General features: G+C 43.5%; 2 protein-coding genes and 1 long non-coding RNA gene across 4 annotated transcripts in view; 1 reads left to right on the top strand and 2 right to left on the bottom strand.

Moving 5' to 3' along the window:
- Positions 1 to 1,717, bottom strand: part of LOC147240874 (uncharacterized) — a 5,895-nt gene extending 4,178 nt beyond the window's left edge. The window contains exons 1-2 of the long non-coding RNA XR_015111279.1: positions 1,558 to 1,717; positions 1,143 to 1,388 (exon numbers count right to left, since the gene is read on the bottom strand). This is a non-coding gene — a long non-coding RNA (uncharacterized LOC147240874). The remainder of the gene's footprint in view (positions 1 to 1,142; positions 1,389 to 1,557) is intronic.
- Positions 1,718 to 6,153: 4,436 nt separating this feature from the next.
- On the top strand, positions 6,154 to 14,420 carry sp4 (sp4 transcription factor). 2 transcript variants are annotated; one of them, XM_086194110.1, is made up of 7 exons: positions 6,154 to 6,733; positions 7,022 to 7,092; positions 8,076 to 8,420; positions 8,517 to 9,720; positions 10,413 to 10,611; positions 11,136 to 11,335; positions 13,393 to 14,420. In XM_086194110.1, the coding sequence occupies exons 1-7, from the start codon at positions 6,727 to 6,729 to the stop codon at positions 13,659 to 13,661; spliced, it is 2,295 nt and encodes a 764-aa protein (XP_086050236.1). In that variant the 5' UTR covers positions 6,154 to 6,726; the 3' UTR covers positions 13,662 to 14,420. The 2 variants fall into 2 exon arrangements, with proteins under 2 accessions (XP_086050236.1, XP_086050235.1); XM_086194109.1 differs by having other exon boundaries at positions 8,076 to 8,429.
- A 2,557-nt stretch (positions 14,421 to 16,977) lies between these two features.
- Positions 16,978 to 23,779, bottom strand: cdca7l (cell division cycle associated 7 like). The gene is made up of 10 exons (XM_086192908.1): positions 23,631 to 23,779; positions 21,470 to 21,616; positions 21,253 to 21,353; positions 20,763 to 21,009; positions 20,545 to 20,607; positions 20,060 to 20,239; positions 19,759 to 19,914; positions 19,509 to 19,658; positions 18,550 to 18,686; positions 16,978 to 17,519 (listed from the first exon to the last, which is right to left on the bottom strand). Exons 1-10 carry the CDS (start codon positions 23,646 to 23,648, stop codon positions 17,498 to 17,500), a joined length of 1,221 nt encoding a protein of 406 aa, XP_086049034.1. The 5' UTR covers positions 23,649 to 23,779; the 3' UTR covers positions 16,978 to 17,497.
- Between the last annotated feature and the right edge of the window lie 1,268 nt (positions 23,780 to 25,047).

The raw sequence follows: 25,047 nt of genomic DNA, 5'->3' as shown, positions 1-25,047 counted from the left end.
CTATCATCTATCTATCTATCATCTATCTATCATCTATCTATCATCTATCTATCTATCATCTATCTATCTATCTATCATCTATCTATCATCTATCTATCATCTATCTATCGATCATCTATCTATCTATCTATCTATCATCTATCTATCTATCATCTATCTATCATCTATCTATCATCTATCTATCTATCATCTATCTATCTATCATCTATCTATCATCTATCTATCATCTATCTATCGATCATCTATCTATCTATCTATCTATCATCTATCTATCTATCTATCATCTATCTATCATCTATCTATCATCTATCTATCTGTCATCTATCTATCTATCATCTATCTATCTATGTATCTATCTATCTATCATCTATCTATCTATCTATCTATCTATCTATCTATCATCTATCTATCTATCATCTATCTATCTTCTATCTATCTATCATCTATCTATCTATCATCTATCTATCTTTCTATCATCTATCTATCTATCATCTATCTCTCTATCTATCTATCTATCTATCATCTATCTATCGATCATCTATCATCTATCTATCTATCTATCTATCTATCTATCTTCTATCTATCTATCATCTATCTATCTATCATCTATCTATCTTTCTATCATCTATCTATCTATCATCTATCTCTCTCTCTATCTATCTATCTATCTATCATCTATCTATCGATCATCTATCTATCTATCTATCATCTATCTATCTATCATCTATCTATCATCTATCTATCTATCATCTATCTATCTATCTATCATCTATCTATCTATCATCTATCTATCATCTATCTATCGATCATCTATCTATCTATCATCTATCTATCTATCATCTATCTATCATCTATCTATCATCTATCTATCGATCATCTATCTATCTATCTATCATCTATCTATCGATCATCTATCTATCTGTCATCTATCTATCTATCATCTATCTGTCTATCTACCTATATTATTAATGGTATCAGAGGCATGTCAGTCCTCTCTCTCTCTTTTTCTCTTACACACACACACACACACACACACACACACACACACACACACACACACACACACGCTAACAACTGAGGCATCTGCCAAAAAGTTAACTCACGCTAGAAGTCATAAATCTTATTGTCTTTTACAACCTCACCTTTAGGAGAAGGAGACATCCTGACGCCACAGACGTGTGTGACAAATGCACGTGTATGCAGAAAGCTTGAGGAGATCATGCAAACTGCACGCAAGCATGCACTGACTCACACATGCCTATATGATTGTGTGTATATGTCCCATGTAACAATTTCACATTCCTGCACGCACATACTCATCATTTGGTGTTTCATAATTGATCCTGTGGCTCCGGCAGACAGGTGACGTGAGAATGATCATTTTGATTCTGACAGACAGGGAAATCTGGCTGTTAGCTTTTTCTAGGGATATCAGGAAAACATTCAAAAACCAATCCAGATTCGTCTCTATCTTATTCATACAAATTGGGTACAAAACCGTGCGAAACACACACTTCCTTAACACAGAGTAAACTATGATGTAATATTGTGACACACCTCGTGTAGATGGCTTGCCTCTCTCTCTCAAAACTCGTTGCGTGCTTACTGAAGTGTTACTTTACGTCGATTCATTGCCACACTTGGTTTGTACTGGATCAGTATTTTGTTGTTTACATTACGTTTATATCCAAACCAATAAAAAAAAACTTATCGATAACTGAACTTTTTCAACCTGTGTTGTATGATCCAGCGGGAACTGAGGACCCTCGGTGCTGTCTCCTGCCGTCACTACGACACAAACGTACATGAGCGTTTACGTCTGAAGGAAGAGAGGAGGGAGAAAGCTTGTCACTTAATCAGTTCTATTTCACCTGATGAGACATTTTCTTTTTCACTTCATTAAATTTATTTGTTGCAGCAAAAGGAACAGCGATGGAATCTTACTTAGGAAACACTGGCTATATTTACTAACAGAGTATTTCATATATACATGTTACAATCAGTCTGTATTATATAAAGCTCATCATGTTTTATATTAAATATGATACTTTGTTTTTTTTCGGATCATTTCTTTCATTTAGTTACTTTCATATATCATCACGCCGTAGGTTTCCAAAACGTTCATATCCTTATTTAAAATTGAATTACTGTTTTTATTGTGGTTGAACTACTTTATCTAAACATAAAGGCACTTTTAATAATTTAAAAATCATTTTTCATATGATTTTTTTGGATATCATCTCCCAGTCTGCACATTCGTCTTGAAGCCCCATATTAACAATATGCATTATACCACAAAAATATCACAAAACAAAGGATTTTTTAAAAAAAGGAGTTAAAAAAAACACAACGCAATAATGGGAGTTGCCACCCCCCCCCCCCATGAAGATTATGTATAAAGAAAAAAACTACACATAATGAGGGTGCAAGGAGAGCAGAAAAAAATCATCTATAACCATGAAAACCAAAACCCTTTCACTCCTTCCTTCCTGACTCTGTTTTGCACACTCTTACCACAAACCTCCTTCTAAACTCTGCACTGCCTGGGCATTCCCATCCCCTACGAAGAAAAGTACCCAGAATGTTATGAGTACATGTGGAACATTTATTTACCCCATGGTAAATAATAAATTTTGAAGAGCTACAATGACAGTTTATCTTCCGTTGCTTGCCAGTAACTCACCTGAAACATTTCACTTGTGCTTGAAAACCTAAAATAAATAAATAATATTTTAAATATCACTAACTTACTCCTGTTTCGTTCAGTAACTGTTTGCGTTACAGTTGTATCGTGCTGAACTGGTGAGTTTCTGATTCCAAGTGTTGGGGAAAGTTTACTGGGAAAAGTCTGCACTGCACAAACTGATAGTACAGAGAAAAGTACATTTGTATCAATGTACTTTTGTAGCAATGTCTCACTGTAAAATAAAAAAAACAGCAATACTTTATTTGCTTTATAATCACATGGTTTCTTTTCCTGTAAAATTCCATCTCGTGCGTGAGGCTGACAGATATTTATAACCGCGTTGTTGACGTTAATGGTTGGATGTCTTAGCAGGACGCAAATGTTGGCTAAGACATCGTCACTAATCTGTTTGTAGTGCCTTGAATACGAGTAGCCGCACTTGATATGGCTTTATGTTGAATTCACAGACTGTACACAAATTGTGCAGTATTACTCTTTATTCCTCATAAAGTACATATTTTACACTACAATCAGACTTACATTGAGCTTTAAAATACTCGCCGCTGATTTGACCACAAACATTTCATTCCATATGCTTTTCTGAAGGATTCTGATAAATTTGTTGATCTGTTAGCTTGAGATGAGATGATTCAAATGATAAAAGGCGATGTGAAGACTTTGATCGTTTCCCTGAACTCTTTGGTTTGGATCAACAAGTGGTTATCGTGCAATAAATAGTCTTTTCAAACTACCCCTGTTCCTCTGAATGAATGAGGAATTATCAGCAGTGAAGCGATTGTTCAGAGATTTGAACTTATTATTTTGGAAACAATAATTGTGACCCATAGAAGATTACACAACGATGTAAAATTAATCAGGATTTGAGTTGTTCTCAAAAAGTACATTCCTGTGTAAAAACTTTGTTTTCACCAATAAGCATGTTACTTTGTCTGGTACTTCTACTTGTTGGTGGTGCTGATTTTTATTCAAACAAAACATCTGAATACTTCTTGGACTGTTGAGAAAGATGTTGTTCTGCAGTCTTTGACAAGCCAGCTGGTGTGTGGCGCCATCTAGTGGCCAGAGAGGAGACGACTATTACAGTTCTACTTTCATCACTAAGGGAATATTAGCTATTGTAGATGCAATTAAACATTTATGAAGAGATCTTGAATGGGCTGATTCACTCATTTACTTTGCACTGTTAATATGATCAGCAGGGTCAACTCTGATTTTGTGCTTTAGTGATGGTTTACTGCATTTTCTCACAAATGCCATAATACCAACAGTCAACATGTCTGATGTTGGATCAGGTTATCTCCAAAAGACTGCAGTCTTCTCTACCACACACTCTTGCCATCACCACAAGTGCACACTCTTACACACACACACACACACACACACACACACACACACACACACACACACACACACAAACACACACACACACACACACACACACACACACACAACACCCCTTCTTCAGACTAGACCTCGTTGCCTAGCAACGCCCTGCTGAGTAGCCCAGGGGGCGGGAACAAGGCACTTGGCTTCCGCAGTAATTACAGTGTATGTCTGTACACATGCATGTTTCTGGGCCACCCCAGGTGTGTGTGTGTGTGTGTGTGTGTGTGTGTGTGTGTGTGTGTGTGTGTGTGTGTGTGTGTGTGTGTGTGTGTGTGTGCACGTTATACTTTGGCTGCTAGCCGTCTCATGGACAACAAAAAAGAAACCACATGAGCAAAACCATGCACCAGGCCTGCAAGCTACCAACCATTGATACAGCCAGTTCTTCTAGGCCTCTGACTCAATATTGCAGTCATGGAGACTTCATATCTCACCAGAAACATGCACATATCACCCAAACTTTGTGAAACTGACCTACAGCCTGCGAGTGCGAAGGTTCCTCGTGTGTGCCCAGGGGGAATATCCTCAGTTTGCCAGCTAATGATGTTTGCTGCTGCATGAACTTGGCTTGGCAAAAGTCCCTCCTGACTCAGGAGAGGAGCAGGACAAGACTAACTGGGGAGGAGGAACCCTGGACTGGGACCATACAGGCCTGTAACATCGATATCATGCATTGTTTGACGTGATAACTTCAATTCATCTGAGGATTGAAAGGTTTCAGCACCTTCATGGGAGACCTGACCTTTGATCTCAACTATTACACGGACAACAGTTTGCACTGTATGGTTGTTGATGACTCAGTAAACATCCTTGCTGCAGTTAACGTTCAATGTAATGGTGTGGGGGTCATAAACTAAGTGAAATAAAACAGTTATGATAATATTAGGGTGAAAGGGCCATTATTTCCCCTCCACCTGCTATTTTATAAACCATGGCTGTAAAAAAAAAAAAAAAGAAAAGCCAATGCTAAGCTATTTTAATATTTAAAGACTTTATAATGTAAATACTGGTATAATTTTAATGATACAGATTTAATCATATTGTAAAAGTCCATTATTCATAAAGAAATTGTGGTTTTATTCTCTTTTGATTGGGTTATTGGGTAAATCCCTAGTTATATTCTGAGTGTAATCAACCTTGAGGAAAAGCGACAGATGAGGGAGAATAAATCTGTTCATCGGCAGCACAAATAAATCTGGATTTGACTGATGGCATCTTTGTAATGCTGTTCAAATGATCTATAGCCCACATGTTGAAGGAGCTGTTGCTGAAATTTCTTTTGACCACAAATTAATATCACGACAACCCTTAAATCACATTTTAAAAGTTGAAACCAGTGACATTTTGGCCCTTTTGTATACAAAACTGACTCAAACAACTGATCATTCATCCCAACTCTCATTCAGGTTGATTATTTGTGGTATCAGCTCTCCTCCCTATCAAAAAAGACATCATAAAATCAATGACAGTTATACATGCCGTTAACAACAATCCTCTGAACCACATGCAGGATCTGGAATTTGTGCTTGATGATGATCAATTTTAGGTAAAATGAGTGAGTTATCACTAAGTTCTGGTTCCAGCTCTGAAGTTTTAAACTGAAGACCTGTTGGGAGAAATGAAGAGGAGCCAAAACAAATCCTGTTTTACCCGAGATAACATGGAAGCAAGCAGAAGTTACATAGTTTTGAATTGCTCTCCTACACCAGCTGACAATGATTCTACTGTTCGTCTTTTTTTTTCTCGATTCGGCCTGTTATCCTGTGACACTACAGTGTACAAAGTGGAAACACACACACACACGCACACACACGCCTCCCTTTCCCGTTCGCCCAACCCCCCATATGACACAAGTCACCGCCCTTCGCTCTCGCTCTCGCTCTCACACTAACATGACTACCAACTCTGCCGCTACAACCCACCGAGGGCTCCGTGGCATTCTGGGAAATGTAGTCTCGCTCGCCCAATTGTATTCGAGAAGGCGAGGCTTCATCAAAATACAACTCCCATCTCGACCCTCGCACGCCAAACCCCGTCGTCCAATCTGAATATGTGGGAGGAGCGCGTCCGCCCACAAAAGCCACAGCTATCTCCCCGTATCTTCCCCTTAAAATAATCAATTGTGCACGAAAAAAGGAAAACACGCGTAAAATACAAACACTTGTGACGGTTTGTTTTCGGCGTACGACGGACGGCGACGAGGTGTCCCCGCGTCGTGCGGTGAGAGGAACGGCGGCGGCAGGCAGAGCAGAGAAGAGGGTGTTGTCCTGATGCTTAAATGGAAGTGGGTGGGCCTCTACGGTCACACATTGCCAACTCCGCTGTGGATATCATTCTGACAAGCGCTAATTTGCTCGTTTATGGACTGTCTATCCGGTAAAGGAGACGTACGACGGGGCTGCAGGGGGCTGACAGCCCGGGGACGGTTGGTGTGTTCTCTGCTATTTCCGTTATTCGGGGCTGCTTGATTGTGTCTGTGCTTGGCACCGCCCTTCCTGACCGGTGGGTGGTTTCGTGAAGCAGGCAGATCCGCCACAGCCCAGCGCCGAACATATAGGCCGTCCTCCGCCTCTGTACCCGGACGGCCTTCTACCGTGAACTACACCCTCTCCCTCCTGGTATATTAATGCGTTATGAGTGGTAGGTACCCTCCCCCCTCTCCGTCTCCACCCCCCTCTCCCCCTCTTCTTCCCCCGTCTGACAGATAGGAGGCTCCCAGCCTCTCTGATATTGGTGATGAGGTTACTGGCTTCTCCGTTACCTTGAATGATCACCTTTGTTGTGCTACTGCCCTGACTATGTTTACATTTCACCTTCGCCTGGTTGTCTTAATAAGATCTTATCCTGGGACTTTACACAATTCTGAAGTACATATGTGATTATGCAAGTACCCTAACATGTTTTTTTTCCCCCTCCCTCCTTTTACAGACTCCAAGAAGGACTCATCTGGAACTGAAGGAGGGAAAGCATCTAAAAAGGGGAAAGGTTCTGGATCTCAGGTACTAAAAGAAATGAAAAAAAAAAGTTCATTATACTTCATTACTTTTGCTTTGCCTGTAGGCCAAAAAAAAAAAAAAAAACCTCCCTCCCTCCCTCCCAAACAGCCAGCCAGACACCTCTGGGGGCGTTTCTCTGGTGAATTCCACTTCCTGCTTCTGTGCAGCCTTGCTGAGAGACTGCCCAGAGCCTCATGAATAGGTTTATACGCTTGTCACACTTCAGCCACTGTACTTTTGAACTGTCTGTCTGAATTACAGTCAGAATGATTTAATTCTGCTTATGGACTCGTCTTAAAGACCTGCGGCTTTGGTATGTGGTTCTAATCTATGGCACTTCTATTTTCAGTTGTGTTCTATAGGTTGTGTATAGATATAAATATATCGGAGATTAATTCCAGCCAGCCAGTTATTCTTAAATGCATCTTTTGTTGTTATATTAGCATGGCAAGCGTGCTACTTTCAAAGCTATTTTATTTGTTTGGAAATGAAGGCTGTTTCGGTGCAGTGTTGAGAGATGTTTTGCCTGCGACCTAGTTCCTTTGAAAGGGAGGAGAGGCAGAGAAGGCGGCATTTTCTTCCAGTGTTCTGAGAAAAGAGAAATGTGGTTCTCACATGCCCACCCACTCGCTTCCTGTAATACCGCCCACTTCCACTGACAGCTCTCTGTTTCTCTCAGCTTTTTATTCTTTTTTTCCCTACACAATCTTTTTCCCCACCCCTTGCTCATTTTATATTTATTTTCCTGGATTCAAATGTTGTATGTATGTGTGTATGTGTGTGCGTGTGTGTGTGCGTGTAATAATGCAAGCCCATCCCTTCCCTTCGGCTTTTTTACTTACATGTTGCACTTTCCTGTTTGTGTATGCATATGAGCCTGCTGTGTTCAACTCGCCTCTTCTTCCTCTCCCTCTTCTCCTTGTCACTCCTGTTTAACCGTCTCTCTCTCTCTCTCTCTTCCCTCCTTCCTCCTCTGTCTCTTCCAGGATTCCTCTCAGCCTTCTCCGTTGGCTCTGCTTGCGGCCACCTGCAGTAAGATCGGAGGGCAGGGGGGAGTGGAGGGGGCCCAGGCCCAGGCTGGGGCCCAGCAGATCCAGCTCCAAGCTGGTCAGATTCAGCTGCAAGCCGGTCAGCTCCAGGGCCAGATAGTGGTGGACACAGCTGGGGGCCTTGTGCCTCAGCAGCTGGAACTGCTCCCAGCTCAGTTCACCGGGAACGGGTGGCAGATCATAACAGCAGCACCTACCATGGCCAAGGAGAACACCAACCAGCCGGTTGCAGTGACAGTGGCTACCACCCTGGCTAATGACAGCTCACCTGGAGGGCGCAAGGTGAAGGAGGTGTGGAAAGTAATGGGTTTGAGCTGGAGTTTTTGTTGTCTGTCAGTATGTGTCCTAACTGCATCACTCTTGTTTTCCTGTTGTCAGGTAAAAGCAGTAGGTGGGACCAACAGTATTGCAACCAATCAGCAGCAGCAGCAGTTCCAGATAATCCAGGTTCAGAACCTCCCCAATGCCGGCGGTGGGGTTCAGTATCAGGTCATCCCTCACCTGCAGACCGCGGATGGACAGCAGATCCATATCAGCCCAGCTCAGACGGCCTCCATCGGGGCTCTACCTGAGCAGGTTCAACTCATCCAGAGCCAGAGTCCAGGCCAGACCCAAGCTATTCTTCAGCCAGCCAACCAGCAGGCCATCCTGTCAAGTACAGCCAATCAGACCGTCCCGCTCCAGATCCGCCCTGCTCAGTCTTTCCCACTGCAGCTGCAGACACTGCAGGGCTCCCAGACTCCTGTTGTGACCACAGTACCCATAAACCTCAGTGGCATGACCCTGGCTTTGCCAGTGATCAATAATGTTGGAGGAGGCGGGGCCGTCCAACTTATCCAATCAGCAGATGGCACATTTTCTGTTGCCAATGGCAACCAGCTGGTGACAGCTGTGTCCGGGGCTGCTCCTGTTCCAGCATCGACCGGCTCGACAACACCAGTTGCCGAAGGTGACACTGTGTCTGATGGGACACAAGTGGTTTCTGCTGGATCTGAGTGTGGAACGTCTGACACGCAAGCACAGAGCAGCGAGGCAGACTCTCAAAGCCAGAACCAGGCCAACGGGCTGCAGAACCAGACAGATACAGCAGGAACCATTCAGCAGGTGATCGTCGGCCAGGTGGGACACCAGTTGGTGCAACAGATCCAGCTGCAGCCACAGGCTCAGAGTACGAGCCAAGCTCAGGCCCAGCAGCAGCCGCAGCACATTCAAACCCTCCAGCTGGCCCCTGGACAAACACTGCAACCCATACAGGCCTTCCAGAACCCAGCCCAGGTCCTTATTCGCACCCCTATCCTGTCCCCCTCTGGGCAGATCACCTGGCAGACACTGCAGCTGCCCGGTGGAGTCTCCCTGCAAGGTGGCCTGGGAACTGCAGTGCCACAGCAGCTGACACTGGCCCCGGTGGCTGGTGGGACAACAGCAGGGAGTGGGGGGCTGGTCTCCTTGAGTGGAGCTCCCCTGACACTGAGTGCAGCACAGATCAACCCAGGGTCGGGAGTACAGACAGTCAGCATCGCAGGGCTGGGCAGTGCTGGGGTCCAGGTGCAGGGTGTTCCCCTCACCATTACTGGTCTACAGGGTAAGATGCAGAGCAACTTTGGGCAAGTCCAGTGACAGAGCCGCTCCTGCTGACTGTACGGCAGAAATGGACGTAGCACCAGCGTCTGATGGGGGAAGCCTGCACTGAAGTGCTGCATTCTCAATAATGGCCAGTAGGGTTGACATGATTATATAGAAGGCCATGTGGAAATGACCCAACTCATCACTTGATTTATTACCTCAGTGGACATTCTCCATGTCCTTGGCAGTATTGCTAGTTTCATGTCTGGGTGTTTATTTAATTAACGATTGTCCCATTTACAGTAAAAAGAGGATAAAGCAGGATAAGCTGTCAGCTTATCATCAAGTCGCCTTGGCAGTGACCCGTCAGTCAGGATGCAGGCACTCCCCTTCTTGTCCAAGTATGGTCAGGTCTAGTTCCAAAAAGCTGAGATGCTGGCTGCAAAAATGCCAGACTGGAGGCATCAGAACAAGAGCCCACACATAGATGGTTGACATCACGCTGGCCTCATCCATTTCTGTCATACAGTCAAGGTCCCTTATTGTTCATCCCCATCTCGAACATAAATGTGGTTAGACCAGTGTTGTATTGACACACATTCCAACCGTCTGTTTACCTCTACCACGCTTGTCTGTAGCTTCCTCAATATTTCATATTTTTCACCTCACCGACAAGACAACTCTTTGAAAGTTAGTCATTTTCATCATCAGGTCAACCACAGGGTCAAGATGGGGTCAAAGTTCAGTCTTCGCCTGTGACGGTCACTGTGGGCAACGTGGCATCAGGTTCATCAATGAGTCCTGACCAGCTGGGATCTGTCCAAAGCTCTTCAGACCAGGAAGGACCACCCAGCAAGAGGCTTCGCCGTGTTGCCTGCTCGTGTCCCAACTGCAGGGATGGAGAGGGAAGGTAAGGCCTGGCACCGCTGCAGTAGGAAGAGCTGGTGGGATCATTTAGAAATGAGTCTCCTCACAATGCTTCACATGCGGCGTTGATAAAGGCCCCACGGCTGCTTCACCACATATACTGGACTTGTTTGAAACCCCAGCTCAATCTGTGCAGGTTCATGATTTAAAAAGCCGTGATACATATCTGCAAATTGTGTATAAAAATATAGATGACAGTTGTGTCGGTAGGAGACAACCGGCTGGACAGATGGACAGGGCACACTGCAGCGCGTGTCCTAGAGTGAGACATCCAACGTCTCACCAACCAGAAGTTCACAATTTGCTAAACTAACACCCAAACTTTCTCACACTCAATTATAGTCATCTTTCACTGGACATGTTGTTTCTGAAGCACGAGTCCAAAAAAGCCAGTTTTAAACAAAGTTTGTTTCGTTAATGAAAGATGAGAAAACCTCAACTGTGAGTGTGTTACCGCATCATTTTACATCCTGTAGACATCCCACCTGACCTGAGTGTGTGTTGCAGGAACAGCGGAGACCCCACAAAGAAGAAACAGCACATCTGCCACATGGAGGGCTGTGGAAAGGTGTACGGCAAGACCTCCCACCTGAGGGCTCACCTGCGCTGGCACACCGGCGAGAGGCCGTTTGTCTGTAACTGGATCTTCTGTGGCAAGAGGTTTACCAGGAGCGACGAGCTGCAGAGACACCGGAGAACACACACAGGTGGGATAAACACACACAGATGATCAAACCAGTGTCCCCATTGCTTGTCTGTAGAAAGTCAGGTGTGTGTTTGGAGACACACTGGGTGGCAATATTATGTTGACAAATCCCATAAAAAGAGGAGAAACAGCGTTGAGAAGTTTCTCCTAAATAGTAACGCCCGTGCAGCCAGTCTGACATCAGCGATTCCTCCTCGTCAAAGAACTCCATTGTCCTATTACCACGTTGTTGGACTTTGTGCCTTTTTTTTTTTTCGCCATTTGAATGAACATGAGAAGTGAATCAATCTCCAGATTCAGATTTATTTTCTGTAGATTTCAAATCGCAGCGTGAAATACAAACGTAGCACAAAGCAGCAGTCACACAGTAACGCAAGCCTGGAAGGTTTCCGTGCCACCCTTGCTTCACCTCTCGCAAAGATAAAAGTTTGAACATGGTATTTTTGGGAAGCACTCCTTCTCTTCGTTCTTCAGGACTACAATGCTTGTATTTTACATTCAACAACATAAATTATAAAGCATTTTACTATTTATCTTGTCGTTATACAGTATAATTGCTCCTAGGAACACGAAAATCCCAAATATCTTATTTGGGAGCACAGTTAATTGTTTCAGCATACCTTTCATGGTGTACTAATCATATATTTTATATACTTGATTTATTTGTATGTCTTCATATGATTTTATTCTTATTTTTAACTTCAATCTGCGATGTACCTGTCTGGTGTTGTCAGAATGGTGATAAGGATCAAGAGAAAAGTCCCAGCTCACGATAGCTCTAATATACTGAGACAATTCAAACAGTCACCAATTTTTTGAATCTGACGCTGTTGTGTGTCACATTCACTTATTTTCTAAAATGTTGTCATCACGATGTACCGTGAATGTGAGTGTAACAGTTTGTCATTTGATACACGCTCCTCCCGTAGCTCACACACACACACCTGCAAGCTCTAGTAGCCGTGTGTGTTGGAGGAGACGTCCCAGCTGGCCAGAGAGAAGACAAGTGCCACTCTTTGTCCTTCTTCTTGCTATAAATGTTGTTCAGCACAATGTGTTTCCTTCTGTCAGAATTAAGGGTCGGGATTGGAGTCTGCAGCAACACTGCACCTTACAGTTTTGATGTCTGTACTCCTCAAATGTGCTCAAAAACTCTCTCGTTGATATCTGAGAGAAAAAAGGTTCCCAGACCCTCATCAGGTTCGTGTCATGTACTGAAAGCTTCTTCTGAGTACCACTGAGGAAGACAGTGCACACCAGGTTCCTTCTTTCTTGTGGTGTGGCTGACTTCTCACGCAGCTGTCACTCTACAGGTGTACACAAGCTTTGCCGCTTATTTATCTTTGACAACCCACACCCTTCCGAACCCTCTTCTAGGTTATCACTCGAGACATTGGTCTTCAGATCCGATTCGGCCGATATTTCCTGACGTCAAAACAAGTTCATATGATATTCACTCCAAAAAAATAGTTTTCTTTGTGTCCAAAGAATTAGGAGGAAAAAGCCCATAAATTGACTCAATATTTGATAATAATAAATAAATTACCTTTACCACATTTTTTCCCTCTTTGGAGAAGAAGAAAAGACTCGAGCAAAGCAGTTTTTAAAAAAAAGAATCGAAACAAAAGACCGATATCTGCTGACACTGGTGAAGTGCAGATGTGATCATGCAGCTGTAGAAATGTACAATAAGATGAACTCTAGGATGAATTCTAGTTTGTTGACCATCGTCAAAGGCAGACATACAGTATAATGCTAGCAGCTCTTCAACTAAGAATAATACCTGGCTCCCCGAGCTGCCTTGCAACCGTAATTATCATCTGAGGACTAATTGCTCTCCTGGAAATAGTCAATAACTGCAGTATTTTTCTCGAGAACCTGATTTATTGAACTGATTAAACTTTAAAGGAAACAAAATGTGTTTGTGACCTCATTGTGAGTCACAACAAGATGATGGAATGCTGTCAGCATCCTCCTGTAAGTCTGTCTCCTGATACGACCTGAAGGGGCGTGGCTTCTTATGTCCCTGGTCCTTATTTGGTGTCTCCTTCCCTCTAGGAGAGAAGCGTTTTGAGTGTCCCGAGTGCTCAAAGCGCTTCATGCGCAGCGACCACCTCTCCAAGCACATTAAGACCCACCAGAACAAGAAGGGTGGAGCCGCGGTGGCAATCATCACCACTGATGACATGGAAGAGGACACCCCCGAGGGCCTCAGCACTTCCCCTCAAATAGTTGCCGTGGCAACCCTCTCACGTGACTCTGACCCCGCTACCCCCGCCACCTCTAATCACCTGGAGGAAGAGGAGGAGGAAGAGGAATTCGAATAGGCAACTGATTCCTGTTTATTTTCAGAGAGCCGGCTTCCTGTTTTTCTGGAGGTCGTTACAAGGACTCATGGGGTGGCTGCCTTTTCTGTTTTTGTTTTTTTTTTAAAAACCTGTTTTTCTGTCATGAAAAAAGGGACTCGAGAAGAGGTCATGCGATGAAGCCGAAGCCCAAAAATACTAACATCGCATTCTTTAAAAAAAGAAAAAAAAAAACATATAAGAAAAATCTAACCTTGAGTATATGAAAGATTAGTTTGGCATTTATCGAAAGAAATCTATAATAATTCCGTGCACAGTGGGGACAGGAATGTAAGCATGAAATCAGCAGATCGTGCGCGCGTGCGTGAGTGAGTGCATGTGTGTGTGTGTGTGTGTGTGTGCGCGTGTGTATATGAAACCACCTAACAATGAGAGACACTTTTCTAATGGCAACAGCATCTATCTCTATGCACAAAGTTGTGTTCCTGTTTCATACCTGTCAGGCAGCGCTGAGGGTCAATCATGGTACAGGACTGTTGCAGAGCAGCGATAGAGCCGGGGCAGTCTCGGTGTGTGTGTGTGTGTGTGTGTGTGTGTGTGTGTGAGTGCGTGTGTGTGTGTGTGTGAGTGCGTGTGTGTGTGTGAAATGTTTGTATTCCCACGCTGTCATGAGGAGGATCTACCTAATTTGAGTTTAAATCACAGTTCAGGTTTAGTCCTCGGATCAGATTCAGGTGTCAATTCCTCTGTGATCACAAGACAGGTGAACTGTTAACTGAAGAAGACCGGGGTGGGGGTGGGGGGTGGGGTGTGTGTGTGGCGGCGGGGGGGGGGGTCTTTCAACAACAACAACAAAAAAAGGAATAGAAAAAAAGCACATATTAAAAAAAAGATTTATAAATAATGCATTCCTATTGAGGCACAGTGGCCATTAGAAAAGAAGGTTTCTATATAGAGAAAAAAACAACAATCTAGCTTTCTACAACTGTGTTTGTGTGGTGAAAGCAATACTATGATGACAATCCTCGTGAAAACATGTTTACATTGTCAGGGGGGTTTTTCTGTTCAAGCCAGTTCGCTCAAAGCTCGGGGGAAGGGGGGGGGGTCCATCTGAACGGCGCCGCCGTCCCGTCCGTGCTGCTGCCTGAACAGACCTGGTGACTCTTGAGAAACCTGCCCGTCATTTCAACACAGCAGCACTTATTCACCAATCCCTGCAGCCCATCAGATGACCAGCGTGTCACTTTGATACGCCGGTAGATGGCAGAGAGAACGGCAGGTTTTCCTTGAGGCAGCAGCACCGACTTGGTTCCCGGGCTCTGGGTGTTAAGACCCCGTCCCACCTTTAAACCTGCTACTGCACGTGACCGATGTACCACAATTGCCTTAACACAAGCTGATGTACAGAGGAAGCTCCAGAGCCGGGTGGGTGGAGTTATGGAGGGGGGAGGAGGAAAGGAGGGTAAGAGCGAGAACGGAAGAGCCATGGGTGGGTCAGGGTGAGGGCGGGTGGCGATGGAGAGATGGGGGCGGGGGGGGGTATTTAGTTTTGTGGATATAAGATGTTTTTTGGTGGTGTTGCTCTGTGTTAGTTCAGTGCGTACATTTTTTCTTAAATTTAAAAAAACAACAACTTTATTTTATAGAATTTATCAGTTGCTTTTAAAAACGTCCCCTCCCCCCATATGTTAACACACAGAACCCCACTGTGTAAATCTAATTTATTATCCTTAATTTGTACTATTTGCCTTTTGCTGGACTTGTATTTGTGCGTGTTGATTCTGAGGTTGTGTACAGCATGTTTCAGTTCTTTGCCGTAGTATTGCTTCTCTCTTCTTTGCTCTTTGTGCTCGTTTTCTTTTCTACGTCTGGCCATCTTCTCTTTGCGCCATGTGTTTTTATTTTTGCTGGGTTTTTTTTTGTTTTTTTTGGAGCAATTAAATAAAAGAAGAAAGCAAAAAAAGTTACTATTGTTTGAAAAGGTTGATACCAAACAAATTTAGATGTTTTGTTTTTTTTGGGTAATATTTTGTGTGACAACCGACTTTTTTTTTTTCTTTCTTTGATATTTTGTAGTGACATCTCATTTGTAAATCTTTTTCTAAAGATGTTTGTTCGTCTCCATGACATTTGATAATGGGTTTTTGCCAGGTTAGCCTCAAAGGCTCCAGTTTATTGATATTTCTAAAACTGGTTTGTACAAACGTGTTATGTCAATAAAAGAGAGAAAGAGAGAAAAAAAAAGGCCAACTTCAAGCAGAAAAGACGCTTTGCCTGCATAACACGTAACAATAAAGTGATTTAAAACGCTTCCTGCTGATGTTCTGGCGTTTGTGTGGTTTGAGGAACGATGTTCGAGTTGCTCGATCATCTTCTGGAATTATACATGGATGATAGCTGATACAACCACAAACACACACACTACAGCCTTTGTGACCTCTGACCTCTGCTGCAGTTTGACCTCTACACACACGGCCACCCTGTAAACTCTAGGGGCAGCGACCAGATCTTCATTCCTGCTGTTGATCCGTTCCCATAACCACCCAAAAACTGCACATCATCACCTGATTTGACTCAACTCATCTTTGTTCTCATGACCAGTAACTTCAGAGACATCATTGCCTCCCGGGGGAAACTCACCCGTGATCAAAGTCTCAAGAGTTCACTGCAGGGTCTTTCAGTTCATAAAAAAAAAACAAAAAAACGAGAGAGAGCATCATGTAGTAGCAGGGTACCTTTGACATGTCCATCATCAGAAACACTTCTAAAACACTTCAATCTCCCTGCAGCCTCAGGTGGTGTCTAGAGTTTTGAAGGTTAAAAAAAAAAAAGAATCCAGTGAATTCTTTCTTGTCAGAAGGACGGGTGCACCAAGTTTTCATCTGAGTATATTGATTTAGTGTGTCTTATTACTTTTAGACCAAGAAAATAAGAACACAAAAGTCACCAACTAAACATTCGTTTAAAAAAAAAAGAAAGAAAACAAACATAATAGGGTCTTCTTTTTTACAACCAGCAACAGCTGGAGCAACTCAGCTGTGGCCCTTCTACTCGCCCCAATCTTCCTTTCATTCAGATATAATCGTCTGCTGTGGGCTCAGAGCTTGGAGAGATCGGACCACTTGCTCCATGTCTGGGTGATTCCTTAAAACACTGAGGTGCAATGGCAGCTCCGTGTTCTCCCTCTGGTATCCGGGCCTCCTCAGGAGCCAAATGCTGCCCTCTTCTGGAGAAATAATGCAGTAGCACAAGTCTACTCAGCTTTATGTGAGGCAAACTTTTAGAAAAGCCATTAAAAAAAAAAACAATGTGTCCCTTCCCTAAATTAAAAATAATGTTGGGCTTGATTTTCTTCCTTAAAAGAGTTTTTAAGTGCACTTTTGAAACAAGCGGCACACAGATGAGACGAGGTGAATATATGAAAAACACGAGACATGGCCTAGATAATGCCATTCTTTATTAGAGCTTACAGTAGACTGACAAAATGCTAAGTTTGACTAAAGTAGTCAGCAAGCGAGGCCTCTTTTGCATCAGTGAACTAACATGACGTCTATGAACGGTTGATCAAGGAGTTCAGGATATTCTATAAACCAGAAAACTCAAACTGAAGCACTGAATTTACAATAAAAACATGCCTGCATCTTGTGCAGATTTAAAATCGGGAAGTATAAAACATGAACAGTGTGTGTATGTGCTTCATCTGAAACAAAAAAACAAAACAAAAAAAACAAAACGAAACTCTGTGGTTAAATAAAAAGGTCCATCTAAAGCTAAACATGTGCGTGTAAAGAGTTCTACAGCTCTGTGCAGCTCTAAATCCTACTCCAGGTTCCAGCGCGGTCACAAGGTTCTGGACTCTACTGCAGATCCTTCTGAATGCTGGAGGAGACATGGAGACAAAACAAGGCCTGAGTCCTACCTGCAGTCAGGAGCGTTGTCTCTGCGGTTACATCTGATTAGATTCAGTTATTTCCACCTCGCAGTAAAACCAGTGTTTGGTGATGGGATTGTAATCAGATATTGAGTCCAGAGACGCACGGAGGACCGACTGTGGTTTGATCTGCCAAACCCCCTTTCAGAGGGGCTCAGGAGCACCTTCTGACCACACTGACCTGAAGTGCAGATTCAAGTGCGTCTCCAACAACTCCGCATGCAACAACTCTGGGGGAAGTACATCGTAGTACCGTTGAAAACTACGAGAGGAGGGTACTACTGGGGAGTTTACTGCCACAGAAGTAGGTTTGACACCCAGACTTCATCAGCGAAAGTCTCCATGACGATCCTCTACCATCAGTCTCAAATGAGTTCCTGCACCCAGACACGAGCACACGTTTGCCTCTGCTTTCGTCAGTATTCCAGTTGTTGAAGACGGCTTCTTGTCTTACTTCAGAAAGTCCACAAAACAGGAAGAAGAAGAAGACGTGACCTTTGTTTGAGAGGGAATGAGCAGGTTCGGCTCTCAATGTGGACACGGGAGCGCATATGAATACCAGGAGTAAAAGTATGTGGCCAAATGCTATCTGATAGCAATCCCATCACAAAAAAAATATTTTAATGCTAAAAGAGTCAGTAAAGTATTCATCCTTTAAACTATAAGACAATAATCTGCACATTTTTGACACTGTGGCTGAAAAATACTGTCTATACTGGACCTCAATTACTTTACTAGTCAGATGATAAGAACTAGAAGACCCTGAAATGATGTAAGAATCCCACAGAGGCGTCTTGTTTGAAAAACGGATGAATTACAAATTAAACATGAAGGAAACGTACCAGTCAGTCCAAGACTCTAGCAGCGTGCAGCAGTCACACGTGAAGCAGTCAAGACGCCCCAGCAGGATATCATGACAAAATCTTGGGGATTCTCCTAATTCTGCCGGTGTCTGACAGTGAAAGCAGGGCGACGTACCTCTCCAGATACTTGTGGACGTTGTCGTGGCCGTTGTAGCGAGCGAGTCCCACCAAGATGCCAGTAGCACAGCGGCCCTCCTTTTTACGACACAGACTGCAGTTGCACATCCCTCGGCAGATGGGGCACGACCACGTCTACAAGGAAAAGGCCTAAATGTCACATTTAGGATTTCTTTCTGCCGCGTTGCTTATCGCTGCTTGTTCTGACCATGCAGATGATTTGTTTGGATTTAAAAGCAGACATGTTGACCACATGACAAATCGTTGAGAAAATCCATGACAAGGGGTTTTGCTTATCCCTTTAATTCTGCTCTTCTTGAGGACTGTTTGTGATTCTCAGTGAAAAATGTCAAGATCAAGTCCACGGCTGCTGGGTTGCTCCACCTGTACGTTCAGCTGTTTAGAGGTCAAACATTTCAGTCTCTTTTTTTATGAGCTGCGCCAGTAATGACGTCATGCTAACGTGCTAACACCAGCTCGATCGTGATGGGCATGTTGGGATGGGACCTCCAACCGTTACTGCTCTTTACCCCGCATGCAGACGGGATGGTTCTAATGTACTTAATGCCATCTTGTGCAAAGTAAAAGAAAATACACATTTTAGGACAGTAAATATCATCTCTATTTTTGGTACTAGCTCTTAATTACGGTGGCTGTGGAAGCGCAGACGGTCGTCTAGTAATCTGACGATTTTTACCGTTTTCGTATGTCAGAATTTGGAGCAGCCACTGCACACAGCCAGCAGTGTGTGTGTGTGTGTGTGTGTGTGTGTGTGCATAATCAATTTGTAACTACAATCATAGCTTTTTAGAATGAATGTGACAAAAATAAATTAAAAAACAATCCAAAAAACAAAAACGATGGCCTCTTGTTATGTGATGCCTTAATTTGTACAAGAAGCAAAACTATAGGCGCGCATGCGCGTGTGTGTGTATGTGTGACTTTGTTACCACTGACCGGGTCAAGCAGTACCGTGCGTACATCCTCTCCATAACGGTTCTTCAGGCACGGCCCACAGAACTGCCCTTTGACGCCCACGCACACACCACTGCGACACACCGTCTTGGTATCCAGAGTTTTCTGTCTGCACTGGTGACACGAGCTTCCCTGCAAGAGCGCGCGAACACAAACACACACACACAGAGGAAACACCGTCACACCCACCTGTGTATTGAACCAACTGTTCTACGTTCCTGCTGTGACTCACGTTCTCTTTGTCCCATATCTTGTCTTTGCTGCGGTAAGCAATGTTGTCCAGGTCTTCTTTGGTGATGTCATCGACCGACTTCACCTCATACTGGCTCCTTCTGGAGGTGTAACTCTTTCTCTTTTTCGGCTTCTCGTCAGCATGTTCATTGTCCACCTGTCAATCACAACAACAGCAACTGAGAACATTGCTGAGCAGCTCATGTTTTGATTGGTAAATGTTATATTTGCTCTGTATGCCACAAAGGTTGCGGTGAGCAAACAACTCGTTCCACATCCAGGTTGCATGCAGTGTGCGGTACCTTCACTAGTCTCCGGATGTCTATCGTCCTGGGACCTTTTCGGGTCAGTGGCTCACTATGTTCCTCCACCGCAAAATTCTCCCGAGGGCGGGCCTTACGGGATGGGTTTCTCCTTTCCGAACCCATCTCTTCAAATCTTCGTTTGCGTGGCGTTGCTTTCTCTGGAGAGCGCTTCTTCTTCTGCAACAGTCAAATTAAGACAGTATTTGAAAAGGTGTGGGGTGAAAAAATAAATGGGTCAAAGGTGAAACTGGGAGAAAACAAAGGAAAAAGAATAGCCATGCATTTCACTTGACACACAACCTGTGTCTGAAATACGGTCCTCCGTCTCTGCCGTGGTGACTGAGTGGAGTAAATAAACACTAGCAGCATAGCATCATTCATACAACCATGCTAAATATTCCGTGCTGTGGTAATCTGACTGTGTGTGTGTGTGTGTGTGTGTGTGTGTGTGTGTGTGTGTGTGTGTGTGTGTGTGGACTCACTTGAGGGATGGAGGGCAGAGTCAGGTCAGCCATCGTGCTCAGGTCTGCAAACAGTTTTGCCAGCTGAAACAAAACAAACAAGAGGCCTAAAGTCAACGTGGTGGTAAAGGAGGGACGGATGTCGGCCACATTTGGATTCTAACGGCCCATGAGTTGAGAGTGTGAACTCATGGATTCATCTCTCAGAATGGAGGGACACCGGTGGCTGTAAAAGTTACCATGGCTTTGTTTTCCTGGATGTTCTTGATTCGCTTTTTGAGGCTATGAGACAGGTCCTCCTCTTTTTTTCCTTCCTGTTCCTGTTCCTCCTCCTCCTCCTCCCCCTGCTCCTCCTCCTCTTCTCCTTCATCCTCCTTCTTCATCCTCAACCTGAGTCTTTGGGAAAGAGTTTCTCTCACTGGCTTTCTGACACTTGTCTTCTCTTGCAGGTCCTGTTTGGGGGTGGACAGTCTTTTGATAGGAAACCTGGGGAGACAAGTTTAAACACAAAACATCAACACTCGTGTCATCGCGCTACAACAGCAGCACCGAGGGACATTTTGACATAAATGCGATAAATGGCGTTACTCAAACTGGGATGTATTTGTACTGTGACATACGTTCTGGAGGTTCACATGCAGAGCAGGAGTTCACTGTCTTTCACTCATAAAGATGCAGTGACAGTTCTTTTATTTAATGATGAACACACACACACACACACACACACACCTCAGAGCAACTAACAAACTTCTCCTCTTAGGTAGGGGGGCCTCCTCGCTATCAGAGTAAAAGCCTGTGTCCACGTCACTGTCCTCCTCCGACTCCACCATCTGGAGAGAGAGAGAGCGAGAGCGAGAGAGAGAGAGACAGAGAATGAGAGAGGCACATTGGCTGGCTGCATGAACCTCTGAAGGATATAATACAATAAAGAAATACATTGTCCTACCCTGGATTTAAACCCCTTGTTAAAACCTCTTCTGTCCTCTTCTTCCTCATGTTCGCTGAATCCCTCAAACTCCTCCTCCTCGCTGTCTGACTGGCTGAACAGTCGGGCCAGCTCGGCGGTTATAAACTTGGACTTGAAACACAGAGTCTGGAGGCAGTCAAACCCAGACCCACAGGTTAGACTTCAGCAGGTAAAATATTAACATTAAAACATTTTTTGCACGACATTCAAGTGACATAAGTCTAAATATACTTTGTACGACAGAGAAAATATTTAGCTCTTTAAGTACCAGCAAAATTTTATGATCAACATACTGGAAATATTCCCCTCCCGAACTGCGGTTGTCTTCGTAGTTCCAGCTAAGAGTCACGACGTCTGTGGTCTCTCATGGCCCGTTTGAAGTCTCTACGTTCATCTTTCTGATGAGAATTCAACTCAAAACTAATCATGACTGACGCGTGCACGCGCGGTGACTCTGTAGCCTTTAAGTGTTCTGTCACTGATGTTTCAGAATTACCTGTTTTCAAATTACTCACATAAAAAAAGAGGACATTCATTCCACAAACCAGTAGAAGAAGACTGCATCCCACTGCTGGTCTGAGAACCTTGGTTGGCAGGCTAAAAAACTACTTCTTAGCTCCAGAGGGAGTCCCATTCATTCAGCCTTGGTCACTCAGTAAAACAAAATTGTGAGATGAGACGTGAACGATGTCCTCCACGTGCAGCTGGAGGAGAAGGCGAGGCCGGTGGTTACCACATTCATCGGCTTGGCTCGGTAGGTGCCAAACTAAACCCAAGGCCGTGGCTGTTATCATGACAGGCCTGTGGAAGTTCTCAGCCATGAATGAAGTCAGCAGGAAATGGAACAAACTCCTCTTTCTGAAGATTCAGAGTCCCGCAGACCCCCCCCCCCCCCTTCCTAACAGAATATAACAAACGCAGCAATGATAAATTGAATCATTCTGACCTCATTTAATGTCAACAGGAAGTGATAGCATGTTCAAGCATTTTTGTTCTACATTAGAAGGGCTGGGCATGAATTTATATACATTTTGTTTGTTTTTGTTTTTAGTAAAGGAACAAGTACAGGAATTCAAAAATACTTCATAAAAGTCCCGCACAAAAAAAAAGGGTAAGTATATAAGTGTAAACTGAAAAATAGAATTCGTACTTTTTTTTGGACCGTGTGACATAAGCAAGGAGGTTTCACGTGTGTGTCTTGTCCTGTTTGTTTGTTCATCAGCAGGATTGAACAAAAACCACATGGAGAGGAGTGGCATGAGCCAAAGAAGAGATGGAGCGAAATGAACTTGTTTATGTAGGCGTATTTGGAGCTGGGGCCAGCACCACCCTCACCGACACCTGACATCTCAGAAAGCCCAAAAATGTTCAAAAACAGAATCAAGTTATTTTCATTCACGGCGTAAAATCCTAATCTTCGACGTCATCTTTAAACTCTCAAAACACCACCAGCAGGAAATCTTTTTACACGTAGTCGCCATCAAGTCTGCTAATCAACCTGCACTGCTGTATTTACCCCCCCCCCCCCCACACACACACACACACACACACACGTGTCCTCTTGTGTCCGCGAGTTTTTGTGAAGCCTTGACGATCTTCGATAACGGCTAGTTTTAATCCTCCTCTTCCATTTCACGTATCACCCACTTCTTTTCCTAACTGTACTTTTCAGCCGTTATAACGTGCACTGCCAATAACTTTAGACATGTTAACCACTTTAACTATTCTAAACACCCATGGACACACGCTCACACACAGCCGGCCTCTCATGTAGAAGTGTAGCGTAGTGCAGGATGGGAAGAAGCAATTAAAGGACAAGAACTGAAAACATGATGATTTCCACATTCTTGTGTTTGTGTGTGCGCGTGCGCGCTTGCGCATGGGCATGTGCGTGTTTTCTTTGTAACAAAGTGACTCGGATCGTGGGCATCGCCTCAAAAACCCCTCAGCTTCCATTTCCATCCGTGCTACTGGAACTTGGATCGCGATCTCGACCACAGCAACGAACTTTGACGAACTTCGATCGCGGCAGATTCGGTTCGCCCTGTTCCTTCACGTGAACAACAGAAGTCTTCATTTTGGCTCATTCTGAGCACAAGAAGTACAGAGTGACAAATAGGCACGAAGCTCTGTCGCTTACCTTCGAGGCGAGTGCCATTTTATCCCAAATTTATGGAAATATTTCAAACAGAAAGTTTTATCGCGAAAAATGAAAACCAATGGGTAGAGGTGGATTTTAAAATTAAAATGGAGACGTCGAATGATTGTAATCAGCGGGGTGTATTAGGTAATTGCTACATGTCCACGTGTGTGGCTGGCAATTATAAAGTTTAATAATTGTCATTTTGAGGGTCCACTAGTGATTTCACGACATACGCTTCTACCAAGAAGCACGTGGCCACCACTTATTGTTTTGATTAAGGGGATCTTTCCTGAGTGTTGAGGGGGGGTCCTTGACCTAACACCCCCGCCACCTGCACACAATGGTGCAGTCTGGCATGTGGGCGTGGCCATCCGATGGAGGCAAAACGGCGGCGTCTTCGCCGTCCCGGATGAGACTTGGAGTATTTATGAAATAAAGATTTAACAGAAACACATAAAATGTCTGTAGGCAACAAAAATAACACAGTTCATCTTTTTATGTTGGCATAAATTTGGGTCATAAAAAGAAAACAAGCAAGATGGGTTGACTGTAATTAAACGTAATTAAATGAGAAGGTGAATATTTTTAATATAGAATTATGTTCAATTTGATTTTTATTTACAGGCTTCAAAATGAAATATCTAATCAAGGTTGAAGCCTACATTGTTCTTGTTCACGCAGCCTTTTTAATTTATTTATTTTTAATGGATTAGCATATTGACCAAATTGCCATTCTTGTTATTGGCCTGACTGGTCACCAGTTACAGAATAGTAATGGACTGTGCTTTTTATTTAAATTAAATTATTTTCTGAGGATATTTCACTACATCACATTATAGGTAAAGGACACATTTTGAGTACTAAATGGAGAAGTTCCATTTACCTGCATCATTTTGGGGTCCTCTTACTGTAAATGCTGGCTCACCAGCTGTTGATTGTACTTGTGTACTTGTATATATATGATATATATACTTGTATACTTGTAGACTGTTCGTACTATTCAAATTGAAAATGTCTGTGGGGAAATCTGAGGATGTAGAGAGAAGTCATAAATTCTTTATGTATAGGAGTCTGGGGTGAGTTCTATGGGATATTTTATCAACCAGTCACAGGAGTTTCGACCAATATATTTTTATACTGATCAGCCAAATCATGAACATCATGGTCAGATTTCTAAAACAACAGTCCTACAATAAATCCCCCCTTCCTGAGGATTATAACGCTCCTTTTTGATTGAGTCTTTTCAAAACCCTTAACTGGTGACTCTACCATATACACTGTATATTTTGTCCATACCATTTATTTTTGAAATCAGGTGACAAAACATTAGGAACAGGTCCCAGTATCTATTATTCTAATGAGCAGAATAACATTTAAAAGTCATTATATTGGAAAAGTAAAATACAGATAAAAT

The sequence above is a fragment of the Aulostomus chinensis genome, chromosome 22 (genome assembly GCF_037954235.1).
Source record: "Aulostomus chinensis isolate RoL2024-O1b breed Wild chromosome 22, RoL_Achi_v1.0, whole genome shotgun sequence".
In the NCBI taxonomy this organism is placed as follows: domain Eukaryota; kingdom Metazoa; phylum Chordata; class Actinopteri; order Syngnathiformes; family Aulostomidae; genus Aulostomus; species Aulostomus chinensis.
The sequence above is the reverse complement of the archived record's forward strand: the minus strand, read 5'-3'. Positions and strand labels throughout refer to the sequence as shown.